Source organism: Macadamia integrifolia, chromosome 12, assembly GCF_013358625.1.
Source record: "Macadamia integrifolia cultivar HAES 741 chromosome 12, SCU_Mint_v3, whole genome shotgun sequence".
NCBI lineage: Eukaryota > Viridiplantae > Streptophyta > Magnoliopsida > Proteales > Proteaceae > Macadamia > Macadamia integrifolia.
The window spans coordinates 22,779,729-22,792,430 of NC_056568.1; the positions used below are offsets into that span (position 1 = coordinate 22,779,729).

At 37.9% G+C, this 12,702-nt stretch overlaps 1 protein-coding gene and 1 non-coding gene across 2 annotated transcripts; both read right to left on the minus strand.

Moving 5' to 3' along the window:
• Positions 1-463: 463 nt before the first annotated feature.
• On the minus strand, positions 464-3,937 carry LOC122057796 (O-fucosyltransferase 28-like). Its single transcript, XM_042620068.1, has 8 exons — positions 3,254-3,937; positions 3,059-3,131; positions 2,902-2,972; positions 2,703-2,791; positions 2,461-2,593; positions 2,100-2,329; positions 1,535-2,011; positions 464-1,101 (listed from the first exon to the last, which is right to left on the minus strand). The coding sequence occupies exons 1-8, from the start codon at positions 3,764-3,766 to the stop codon at positions 876-878; spliced, it is 1,812 nt and encodes a 603-aa protein (XP_042476002.1). The 5' UTR covers positions 3,767-3,937; the 3' UTR covers positions 464-875.
• A 5,877-nt stretch (positions 3,938-9,814) lies between these two features.
• On the minus strand, positions 9,815-9,921 carry LOC122058521. The gene has a single exon (XR_006133816.1). It is a non-coding gene; the product is annotated as a small nucleolar RNA R71 (small nucleolar RNA).
• Positions 9,922-12,702: the final 2,781 nt, after the last annotated feature.

The window sequence follows — 12,702 nt, forward strand, 5'->3', positions numbered from 1 at the left end:
TCACAAAACGATAGCCTAAAAAATCATCTTTTTTAGAGCTTTTACCTGGAAACAATCAGAAATTTAAGGATTTATAGTCGCTAAATATTTTTTTAAAGAATAAAGGAAACAGCCTCTCCGCGAAGGGAGGGTAGCTGCACAAATTATGACCCTCCCTCAACCCCCACTAGCGAGAGCCTTGTGCACTGGGTACACCCTCTAAAATTTTCAATAGAATAAATGGACAGATGGTAGCAGCTAAACCTGGACCTTATACCATCCATGTGAAATACTTGTTAGAGAATTATAAGAGAGTTCAGCAAGGCAACTCTTAAACATATTTCTGTCATGATCTTACCAAAATATATTAAATCTTTTGAATCAACAATTTAAGCCCAATCAGGCCATGGTATTTGATAACCAAATGGAGCGAAAGATGAAAAAATTCTAATCAATGAAGGAGAAAAAAGAAAAAAATGGTTACCGTTATCTCATGGGTGAAATGAATTTGCATTTGACTGGATGTTTGGCAACACTCTAAATTTTATTTTCAGCTCTGGATTATATTTTCTCTTTTTTTCTTCTTTTTTTCTTATAAAGCAAAAAACATTAATTAGTAAAGGCCTAGCCCAAGTGAGATATTTAGACTGTGTTTTGTATACATTCTTGGAATAGATTCTGAGTTTAGAATGCTCATAATACATTATAGACCTAGAATCTATATCCCGAGAACGCATACCAAACACAGTCTAAAAATCCTTTTTGCTTACTATTCTGCAATAGCTCTTTCTACCTCCGTCCGAACAATGCTTGTCATGTACGGTGCAGTATGATCAGCTCCTACTACTCATCAAAAACCCAAACAAAACTATCTTCGCAAAGCAAGACCTCTGGCTTCATTTTTCTTCTGCCTGGTTGGTGTTAGTTTGTTCTGACTTCTCACAAACACAACCAGGGAAAGGATTTGCATAGAAGTTCTCCTCCAGTCTTGGGGATGCTCTCACCTTTCTTAAATACGGTGCTCCCACCCTATCAATGTGTATACTCTTCACTTTTGATGAAAAATCCTCGCAAGAGATTGCACCCTTATCCATCTGATCAATCAGTCTCACAAATTTTTGTCTGCCCAAAAAAGAAGAAAAATAGAATAGAAACTGAGACTTCAGCCCAACAAAGCATGGGAATTTGGAAAATGCTAGTCTCACATAATAGAGAGACTAGTCACCTAGACAAACAAACTTGTGGACATTGATCCGGGGTGGGTATGCTAGCGATAAAGGAGAGGTGCCCAATTCCTTATAGGCCTTCACATTGGATTTTTTCATCCCCGGAGGCACACCGGAATTAGCACGCAATAACTCTGATAGCACTTGTTAATTTGGACTTGGGTAGTACTCATCCTTAAAAACTAGCCATTAACGAGAAGGTGCCCAAGCCTTTATAGGCATCCATTAACGAGAAGCTATTCACATCTGATGTGTGATAATTGTTTTCGTGTGAACCCAGAAGTATGGGCCTTGTAAACCTTCAGGGTTGATCAATTTACAAAACATACCTGTCAGGATTTATGGTCTTTCGAAATCCTTGGAATCTCCTATGGCCCTGCACTGCTTTAGCCATATTCCCATCATAGGTATAAACAAAGACATCACTCTCCAATGCTACAATATAGTCCAATGCAGCAAGGCGATTCTGATGATGATCAAAAGGCCCCAATTCCTCCTTTGTGGCTAGAGTGGAGTGGGAGAAGACATTTGGGTACTCACCATGAAACCCAGCCATGCTTCTACTACCATAAATCTCCCCTGCAACTATGTAAATGTTTGTGGTGGAAGGATAACCCATGGTCTTGAGAAAAATAGCAGCTTCCCTAGGGGACAATGGACATCCTCCTTGGAGCCGTCGTTCCTTACTGTTGATCCTCTTTTCCTTCCAATGCTTCACACTATACCTCATTTTACGGAGCTCTTCAGCCTCCTCTAAGGTAAGGTTGTGGCTACAACCAGTGAATGCAAGCATGTCTTTCTCATATCTATAAATTTCCAATTAGGCATTTTAATTGTTAGCCAAATTGTATTGTAACTAACACAACCCTTTTAATTAATGTAGGAGTTGAATACCTTAAATGGAGAGCAATATATGGGTTGCTATTGTTCCTCAGTCTATCAACTAATTTATGTCCAAGTTCTTCTATCTCTCTTGTGTATCGGAGAGCCTTGTAATTAGCACGGCAACGGAGCTTTTGGATTGAGCTCGAGAGGCCATTATTAGCAAGGCGAGAATCAGTGTGTGTAAACTTCATCACCTTGTGCCGCCTTAATAGAGGTATATGTGCTCTGTAGTAACCAGCCTGGAGAACTTTAAAACCCAATTACAGCTCAAGAAAACAAGCAAGGAAGGAAGGATATAGTAATCATGTTCAAAAAGAATAATTAAAATTTTTTTTTTTTAATCTAAATTCTAATACAAAGTCACACAAACCTTGGACCATGAAACAGGGGCCTTTACAAGGGGTTTAAGGGCTGCATAATTCTTTGGAAGAGACTTTACTATCTCAATATCATCTTTCAATACTTCTATGAAGTGCCTCCAATAAAAAATATCTTTAAAATCACTGTAAGAAGGTGGCAAAATTGTAGAATTGGATTTAAGGGATTGTATTGTATTTTACTAATGGTGCATCAAACATAATAAATGAATAACGAAACAGCTCCAACACGTACCTTGTATCGGTCCAAAAAGAATTATGATCTAGAGAAGGAAGGACCAAAGTAGCATTCATGATCTTTGCTATTGCAACCATATCACATATCTGCATTTTCAATCAGCTCCAAAAGAAGTTCACGTCAATAAATATCAAACAAGTAACACCGAGAAACATCATAAGAATGAAAAGGAAGAGACGTGTGGGGTACTACTTACTCCTGTTCTCATCTGATTCAATCCACCATTGGCATGAACTATGATATAACCATTGGTACCCATTTCTTTCCCTAAAAATTAAATAGATAAGCAAATGATAAATAAAGAACTTCGACAAATTTGTAATATGGATTGAGAGAGATGAAGCCATCCATACTTATATGACTCTGTAGTCGACCAATGCATTGGTAATAGTTATTGCTATTTGGTTTCATCCAAATTCCAGGTGTCTGTAGAACAAAAAAACCAATACAATCAAAGGAAATAGAAATGAAAACTTGCAGAACAACTGGGGATAAGAACAGAGGAGGATTAAAACTAGGAAAGAAAGAAAAATAAATCTCTTTAGTACCGGAGACTTCAACAACCACTTAGAGGAGACGGCTTCGCTGTTCTCATCCTCCTTCACAACCTTTTGCGCCATGTACCAATCATCCTTCAATGGCTGAAGAATCAAGAGCCCACTGTCTCTTCTCTTCACATTCACATCCACATGACTGAGTAAAGACAACTTCAAAAAAATTGTGAAGACCACCAAAGTTATGAGCATTAGCAAAATCCTACGGTTCATGTGCTTCCCTGATTTCATTGATTGTAACCATGAAACCAACCACAGAATCGTGCTCTCAATGCCAAGCAGCCATCGCTTTGGCAGACAAACCAGTCTCATACGAAACAGCATAAATCGTATCACAGGGTTTCGGTGGCGATCTCCAGAATCACTGCCATTGCTATCGGCTTCTTCGTCTGAGAAATCGGATAAATTAGATTTTTCTGGGTCTGTGAAATCAGTCACTCTTCGTCTCGTCATAGACCCCAAGATTCTCGGGCTTCCATTGTCAGAGGTTGTGCCACCGCTGGACATAAGCGGAAGAGAGGAAAATCGTAACTACCAAGTAGAACAACAAAGAGAAGAGAAGAACGTGAAACAGAATCCCAGAGAGAGAGAGAGAGAGAGAGAGAGAGAGAGAGAGAGAATTGAAGCTTGGGGAACACCTTCAATGGCAGAACCGTGGCTTCTCTTTGTGTTTCTTCATTTTTGTTTTCTTCTTCGAAATCTTTAGAGGTTTCTAAATTCACCTTCCTAAAACCATGGCGAAGGGAGAGGTCTATTTTCCGTCATCTTGCAATTTCCTCGGCTCTCCGGAGTTGGAAGTTGGGATAGGTAGTTTTTTTGCATTTTTTGTTCCAAACGAGCGTCTCTCCCTCTCTGTTTCTTCCTCTCTCCTTGGGACTTCATGTTGGACTTTGTTAGTAGACTTCCAACATCACCTAATCAATCGACTTGCTTCATGTACGTCTTAATCAATGAGACTTCCAATCACCCAAACCTTCGAATTTTATGGTGTGGAGTTTGTCATTTAGCGGTAGTAGTTTAATAATGAGCAATTTTACACCCCCCCCCCGCCCAAAAAAAAAAAAGCTTAATAATGAGCAATTTGATTTTCTGCTTTTAGCTTATAGCTACAATGCCCTCTTTAGAATTTTGTTTAGTCCAAGATAGAGGAATTAAAAGGAGTTTCATGACATTTATCCAAAAAAAAATAGTACATGGTGCAGGGGGAAAATCTAACCGGTCCGACCCGTTTATAAGCTTGACTTGTCCCAACATATTTAGCCCAACCGTTTATATGTATATTTTGATTTTTTTTTAATAGAATGGAGTATATATTGATATTTTTACCAATTATTGAATGTAATTGAGATCTTTTCTTGTAACGTGAAAGTGTACGAATTGATGATTTTAATTTACTTCTAACTACCGTCCTAAAACACATGCATCTAAAATAAAGTCTTAACCAACATAACTAGGGAAATTGGATTTGCAATTGAAATAAAAACCTAACAATTCATCATCTAGGAATTTAAATACTCAAAGCAAATAAAAAAAGTAATAAAGAAAAAGTAAAAGAAAAGTGTTGAAATAAAATAAATAAAATAAAAAAGGGAATAAAATTAAAGAGAGGAACACAAGTAAGTATCTCTACTTAGCCCAAAGGATGCACCATAAATAATATGAGCATCCCTACTTAACCAGAGAGTACTCTTATTAGGGTTTTTCTACTTGGCTTTACGGAAAGAGAGACAATATAAATAAGCAAAGTAAAAGGATGGTTCCATGGCTAGAGAGGGGCAAAGCCAACACAAAGTCTAGCCAAGGATCTTGGGGGAAAGGGAAAGCATCAAAGTAAAACTAAAATTAAAAGCCTAAATTAAAACTGAATGGGTAGTAAGAAGAGGGAATGAGAGGGGGGTGAAAAGACTAATGTAGAAACCTACTTACTTGAACTTCAATCCTTGAATTAAACTTGATCAATTTGAAATACTACCAGCCCAAAAAACCAGATCTGGAATAAACTAAATCTGAAATTGCTAGGCCTGGAGAGAACAAATCTTCAAGAAAAACTTACACTTGAACAGAGATGCTTTAAAGCTTGGTTCTTGTCACCTAGATCTAAGCTTTGAATTAGTAAATTAAAATTATTACAACTTGAATAACTTGAATAACATAAACCATAAAAATAAAAGACATTGCATTAATTATATAAAACCAATTACAAAAGTATTCAAAGCAAAAGCAAAGAAGAACTAAAACTAGAACTAGAGCATAATGAAACCTAGAGAAGAAAAGAGGAAGAGAGAAAACCCTAAAAAGAGAAATGCCCCCTCCCTCTTTGGTCAACTCTCTTATATAAGGAATGGGGAGGTAGTCCAATGATTTTAGTTTCCTAGTTTAGGGGATATTTTTGAGATTCTTACTGATGAGGTAAAAAATAAAAGAGAAAATAGAGGAAAGAACAAGTGAACGTCCAAGTGTGGGCCCCTTTTGGATCATGTGACGAGATGGAGGGGAGAGAATGGACAGAAAAGGAGAGAAAGTAGGGGAGAAAAGATCTCCAACGATTTCTCCTTCCTTTTTCCTTTTTTTTTTTAATTTATTTTCTCTCTTCTTGAGCAAAAACCTTCTTGGACGATTTTCAATTCCTTGCTTTGATCAATTTGGACAATCTTCTATTTTAATTTGAAATTCCTTCCATGCCCCTTATCTTTAAGAAGGTGAAAAATAGGAGATCTTCAACCAAATCTCCAAAAGGATAGGAGATCTTGTGTTCCACTCCTAAAGGAGAGAGAAAGTGGCACCCAATGTGGGTCTGTCCTACTTTGATGGAATCTGGACTACCTCTTGTACCCTGAGACAACTGCAGAAGGGCTGGGCCTATATCTCGGTTATTCTCTGGTCTATTATTTTTTTCTAGCCCGAAAAGAATAATCGTGTGTACGGATATCAAAACGAATGTGTACTTTTGATGCAACATGTCCATCTTGTTCAGAATTTTATCTTTTTCATAGCCATGAAAAGAAATAGGACCTCATTACGTGTAAAATTAGAGATATGGCACCTAATAGTCCCTAAGGCCTTGTAAATACAAAACCTGTAAAAATAGAGTAAAACCCAAGGTAGCTCCATTCTAAGTATGCAAAAATACATACTTACATCCCAAGATTTCACACATAAATGTGCTCATCAGAATTCCCCCACACTTAGACTTTGTTAATCCTCGAGCAAAATAAAAAAAAAAGAATAAAAATTCTAACTCACTTTCGTAGGAATCATAGTTGCACTTAGCATGTTCAACAAGCGTTTAAACCCCTAGGTCACCCCTAACAGATGAGTTGTGTCTCATGGGTGTTTGCAGTGAATATACACCCAAAATTCAGAAAAAAAAAAAATCTCAACCTTGGATAAATGTAAGGGTCGTACCGATCCGGAGCAAAGATAATTCCTCTTACACTTGATCTAGGGACCCCCACACTTAAATTTTTATTACCCATATCTATTTCAGGCACAAGCATATTTCCTAATTTGGAACTCACCTTGTCTCTTCCAACACATCCTTATCTTAATGCAATACCACTTGTAAAGTAATAGGGAACCAAGGACTAAGGTGTGGAGTAATTTTGACCAAACATATTACCAAGGCATTAATGATATTTGCACATAGTTTCCTGCTATGTGGTTTTCTTTTTTTTGTTCTTATAATAAACTCTATCCTACTCCACTATTGTTGGCCTGAATGACATGGTGGAGCAAACACCAGACACCCAAGGTACTATGTAGCTTCTCTTTTTGCATATGTCCACATAGACAATTAATGAGCACATTTATGTGTGAAATCTAGGGTAGTAAAACATGCATTTTACATATTTAGAATGGAGCTACCTTGGGTTTTACTCTCTTTTTGCAGGTTTTATATTTTCAAGGCCTTAAGGACTATCGGGAGCTATATCTTCAATTTTACACGTAAAGAGGTCCTATTTCTTTCCATAGTTGCGAAGAGGACGAAATTCTGAGCAAGATGGACGTGTTCAATTAAAAGTACACATTCGTTTGGTCACCCGTACAAATGATTATTCTTTTTCGGGTCAGAAAAATAATAATGGATCAGAACTGAACCGAGATGCAGAACCAGCCCGTTTGCAATTGTCCCAGAGGTACAAGGAATACTCCAAATGCCAACAAGGATCGATGGACCACATCTTTAAGTGATTAAAGATTTGTTTTTGGTAACAACAACTACCTAGCTTAGTTGGTGAGCTATGGTGTACAAAATTCTCTTGCTCACCAAGAGGTCTCAAGTTCGAATTTTATGGTTGTTTTTTTTAGAAGATTTTGTTGAAGATTTCCTGCTTTTCACTCACTTAAAGCACTAAGGGCATGGAGGGGATTTCCACATCAAGTTAGAAGCAAGCAAAATCGTGGAAGCAAGAAGAGAAGAAAAAAAAAGGAAAGAGAAAAAAAGGGGAGAACCAAAATTTGTCCAAATCTTCTCTCTCCTCCACATCATCACCAAAGATTGTCCAAATCACACAAAGGAAGAAAAAAAAATCGTCCCTAGGAGAGAGAGAAAAAAAAAAGAAAAAATAAATTAGAAAAAAAAAAGGAATGAAAATAAGCAAAAAATTTTAGGAAATTTCTCAAAATTTATTTCTTTCTTCTCTCTCCTCCATCTTAGCACTTTTGGACTCAAAAGATCTCACAATCAATTGTGGGTTTCTCTCTTTTAGGAAAGAGAAAATTGTTACCCTACCTCTCCATTCCCTATAAATACAACTCATGTAAGAGGAGGAGACACAATTCATTCTTCTTCTAGTTTTCTTTAGTTGCTCTCTCTCTTCCTCTTTCTCTCTTTAGTTCTAGTTCTTCTCTATTTTTGCTTTAATCACTTTTGTAATAGTTTTTTTTTATGTCAATTAATGCAAGCACTCTTTTATTTTTATTCAGCCTTTTTATGTTTATGATTTATGCAATTGAGTTGTAATTTTTTAATTTATAGTTCTAGGCTTAGATCTAGGTGACAAGATCACGAGCCGTGGAGCAATTTTTTTTCAAGTTCAAGCATTGATTCAAGTAAGTAGGCTCCTTCAGTAGTCTTCTCTCCCCCCTCTCATTCCCTCTTCTGACTACCCTTTCTTTCTTAATTTAGGATTTTTATTTTCAGTCGTTACATTATTGCTATCCCTTTCCCCCAAGGTTCATGGCTAGTGTATGTGTTGGCTTTGCCCCTCCTAGCCATAGAACCATCAATTTATTGCTTTTATTTTAATTGTCTCCCTTTCCCTAAAGCCAAATAGAGAAACCCTTGTAAGAGTGACTCTCTGGTCAAGTAGGGAAGCTCATATTATGATGCATCCCTCGGGCTAAGTAGAGAAACCTACTTGTGAGTCTCTCTCTAGCTTTATCCCCTTTCTTTTACTTTATTTCTATTTCAGCATTTTTTTCCTTTATTTATTTATTTTTTTTTTAATTGCGTGGGTTGTTTATTTTTAGTTATTTATTTATTTAATTTTAATTGCGTGGCTTGCGTCTTTAAATTCTTAGATGACGAATGGTTAGGACGTTATTTTTAGGACGGTAATTAGAATTAGATCACAACCATTAATCAGTTCACTTTCGCATTATTAAAAGAAATAAAAAATAAAGTGGCTGCTCTCCCTGTGTTCGACCCGTAGCTACACTGATCCGTACGCTTGCGGTTACATTTTAAATCTCAAACAAGTTTTTGGCGCCGTTGCCAGGGAGACAGTTCCATGTTATTTTTCACTTTCTTTTGGTAAATCGGAGTGCTTTGTTTGCTTTGTTTTATATTTTTCCTTTTCTTTTATTGAATTCCTGAGAAGAACAACTTGCAATAATAGTTGTATCAGTGGAGGTCGTCATGCCTCACAGTATGATAAAGACAAGTTTCGCCCTGTAGCAGTACCTCAGGAATTGACCTGAGCAACCCCGGATCCCTGCCGGTAAGCTCCAAAAAAAAAAAGCAAAAATAAAAAAATAAAAAAATAAAAAAAAAATTCATCAAAAAAAATTTTTACTATCCATTCTTTTGTGCTTGCCTTACTTTAGTTGTGGGTAGTTTTCTGTTGCATGAGTGTTAAGTGGGTACGTAATACTAAGAATCGGTTAGAAAGAAGAGATCCAACAAGTAGTGACCCTATACGTTTGCTCTCTTTAAAACCCTTCAATATGGGAGACCAACAGCAAAACCCTTCACCTAAATCTCTGAAAGATAGGTTCTACCCTGCTAGAACAGCCCAACCTTCCTGCATAGTTCTACCACAAGCCCAGGGCAATAATTTTGAACTCAAATCTCAATACATCACTATGTTGCCCCACTTCCATGGGTTGACCTCTGAGGATGCATACCTATTTCTAAGGGAATTTGAAGAGGTATGTGTTCTAATTAAGATCCAACAGCTTTCTGATGATGCTGTTAAGCTTAGGTTTATCACTTTTGCATTGAAAGACCAAGCTAAGAAGTGGTTGTATGGGTTACCCACAAATTCCATAACCTCATGGGAACAGTTCACAGTTGTCTTCCTTAAGAAGTTTTTCCCGACTCACAAGACCAATAAGCTTAGAAGTGATATCCTTCAGTTTAGGCAAAAGCCTAGTGAGTCATTTTCCAAACTTATGGAGAGATTCAAGGATCTACTCCAAGAATGCCCTCACCATGGCCTAGACCTATGGCATTTATGTCAAATAATTTATGAGGGTATTGATTACCCAACTAAACAAATGATAGAGTCTATGTGCCCTGAGGGATTCACATCCTTTACAGATGAAGGAAAAGCATGGGAATTTTTACTTGACTTAGCTGACAAAACCCATGAGTGGGAATCAACCCAAGAGAGTGAAAGAACCATAGGAGGAAAAGGATCTTTTGTGGATGGGATAGTAGCCAAGGAAGCCCATTTGGATAGCCTAATCAAGAGGATTGAGGCTATTGTTCCTAGAGAGCCATCATCAGTCAATTTGGTTAAGATTTGTGCTTGGTGCCAATCCCCTGGACATGTCATAGAAGAATGCCCCAACACCTCTGGGGGCACTTCTAATGATAGTGTTAATGCCTTATACCAGAATAATCCATATAGTAACACATACAATCCAGGATGGAGAAATCACCCAAATTTCTCTTGGAATCAGGGCAACCAAGCAGGACCTTCCAATTTCTATAATCAAGGTCAACCTGGACCCCAAAGGCCTCTCTTTGCACAACAATCTTTTTCTCAAAATACTTTTCCTAGGTCAAATGTAGGACCTCAGGTGAGTTTTCCTAGGGCCCCTCTCCTATCATCTTATCAGCAACCCCCTGGGTTTACTAACACTGCAGATGCAAGTAGAATTAGTGACTTGGAAAAAAATATGGCCCTTCTCATGACAAGCCATCAAAATCTTACGAGAGAACTTACTCAAGTTGTCTCAATTATGCGTGAGAGGGAGAAGGGAACTTTACCCAGTCAACCAGAGCCAAACCCTAGGCATCATCAACCTGTTAGTTCACAAGGACCAACTAATGCACCACTGAATATAGTACAAGGTCAGACTCAACAAGGGCCCTCTAACCAATGTAATGTTGTTTATGCCCTTAGGAGTGGTAGAGAGTACCTACAGAGCGTTCCTAAATCTTCCCCATCTATTACTCCTGTTAACTCTTCTTCAGTTGAGGACACAAATGTGCCTCTTGTTCCAGGTTCGTCTGATGAACTTAAAGATTTTTCTGAAACTAAAGATGATTTGGTTGAGGAAACAAAAAATGATTCTTCTGAACAGGGGCAAATCCCTAACAGTCCTTATGTTCATCCTGTCCCATTTCCTAATTGCTTGGTAAACAAAAAGAAGACTGCTTCCATGGACAAAATTTTAGAAGTCTTCAAAAAGGTAGAAGTAAACATCCCTCTTTTGGATGCCATATCCCAGATCCCCGCCTATGCAAAGGTACTGAAAGATTTGTGTACTCACAAACGTATCACTAGTGTGCCCAAAAAGGCGTTCTTGGCAGGTAACATTAATTCCATAATTACTCAGCCTATAGCAGCCAAGTATAAGGATCCAGGGAGCCCTACCATATCTTGTGTCATAGGCAACACCTATATTGAGCATGCCTTACTTGACCTTGGCGCAAGTGTGAATCTTTTACCTTACCATGTGTACAAACAACTAGGATTGGGAGAATTGAAGCCACTGGAACTACTCTTCAGTTGGCAGATAGGTCTGTTAAGATTCCTAAAGGGATGGTTGAGGATGTCTTACTAAAGGTGGGGGAATTTATTTTCCCTGTTGATTTCATTGTGTTAGATACTAAGCCATTCTCAACCAAGGATGAGATCCCAATAATTTTAGGAAGATCATTTTTGGCTACCAGTAATGCATTAATCAATTGCCGAAATGGTTTCCTAAGATTATCTTTTGGTAACCAAACTGTTGAGTTTAACATGTTTAGGATTGGCAAGCAACCACATATGGAAGAAGAGATCAATATGCTTGAGGATTTTTTGGATTTTTCTGATGATATAGTTACCAACTTTGATATTGATTTTGATTCAGAATTCCAAGAGTGTATGGATGAGTTGGATGATGATAGTGAAAATTTCTTTTCTGAAGTCTTGAGTCTTCATACACTTGTGGAGCCCTTAGGACCCCTTTCCAATTCCATTCCCAAACCTTCCATAGTTGAGCCTCCTAAGCTAGATCTTAAGGAGTTGCCATCTAATTTGAGATATGCTTTCCTAGGGCCTGATCAGACTCTTCCTGTAATAATTTCTTCAAATTTGACTTCTAGCCAGGAAGAGGAGTTACTTAAAGTGTTAAAAGATAATAAGGAAGCCCTAGGTTGGACCATAGCTGATATCAAGGGTATAAGCCCTTCTATTGTGGAACATCATATACATCTTATGGAGGATTCCAAACCATCCACGGAACCCCAAAGAAGAGCTAACCCAGTGATGATGGAAGCTATTAAGAAAGAGATCCTAAAGTGCTTGGATCATGAAATAATTTATCCTATTTCTGACAGCCAATGGGTAAGCCCAGTTCATGTAGTGCCTAAGAAGTCTGGTGTGACTGTAGTTCCTAATGCCAATAATGAGTTGATCCCTACCCGTGTCCAAACAGGATGGCGTGTGTGCATTGATTACAGGAAGTTAAATGCGGCAACCTGGAAGGACCACTTCCCATTGCCATTCATTGATCAGATGTTAGAGAGGTTAGCTGGACATGAATACTATTGTTTTCTTGATGGATATTCCGGCTATAACCAAATCCCAATTGCTTTAGAGGACCAACATAAGACCACTTTTACATGCCCATATGGAACATTTGCTTACAGGCGTATGCCCTTTGGGCTTTTCAATGCCCCTGCTACATTCCAACGATGCATGATGAGCATTTTTTCTGACATGGTCGAAAAATTCTTAGAAGTATTTATGGATGACTTTTCAATTCATGGGAATTCCTATTCT

Excerpts from the sequence above, each read along its gene's own strand:
- LOC122057796 (XM_042620068.1), bottom strand. The coding sequence starts at position 3,766 with ATGTCCAGCGGTGGCACAACCTCTGACAATGGAAGCCCGAGAATCTTG. Across the intron at positions 2,594-2,702 it reads TCTTTTTGGACCGATACAAG|TGATTTTAAAGATATTTTTT; the intron begins GTACGTGTTGGA and ends ACCTTCTTACAG. Across the intron at positions 2,330-2,460 it reads CCCCTGTTTCATGGTCCAAG|GCTGGTTACTACAGAGCACA; the intron begins GTTTGTGTGACT and ends AAAGTTCTCCAG.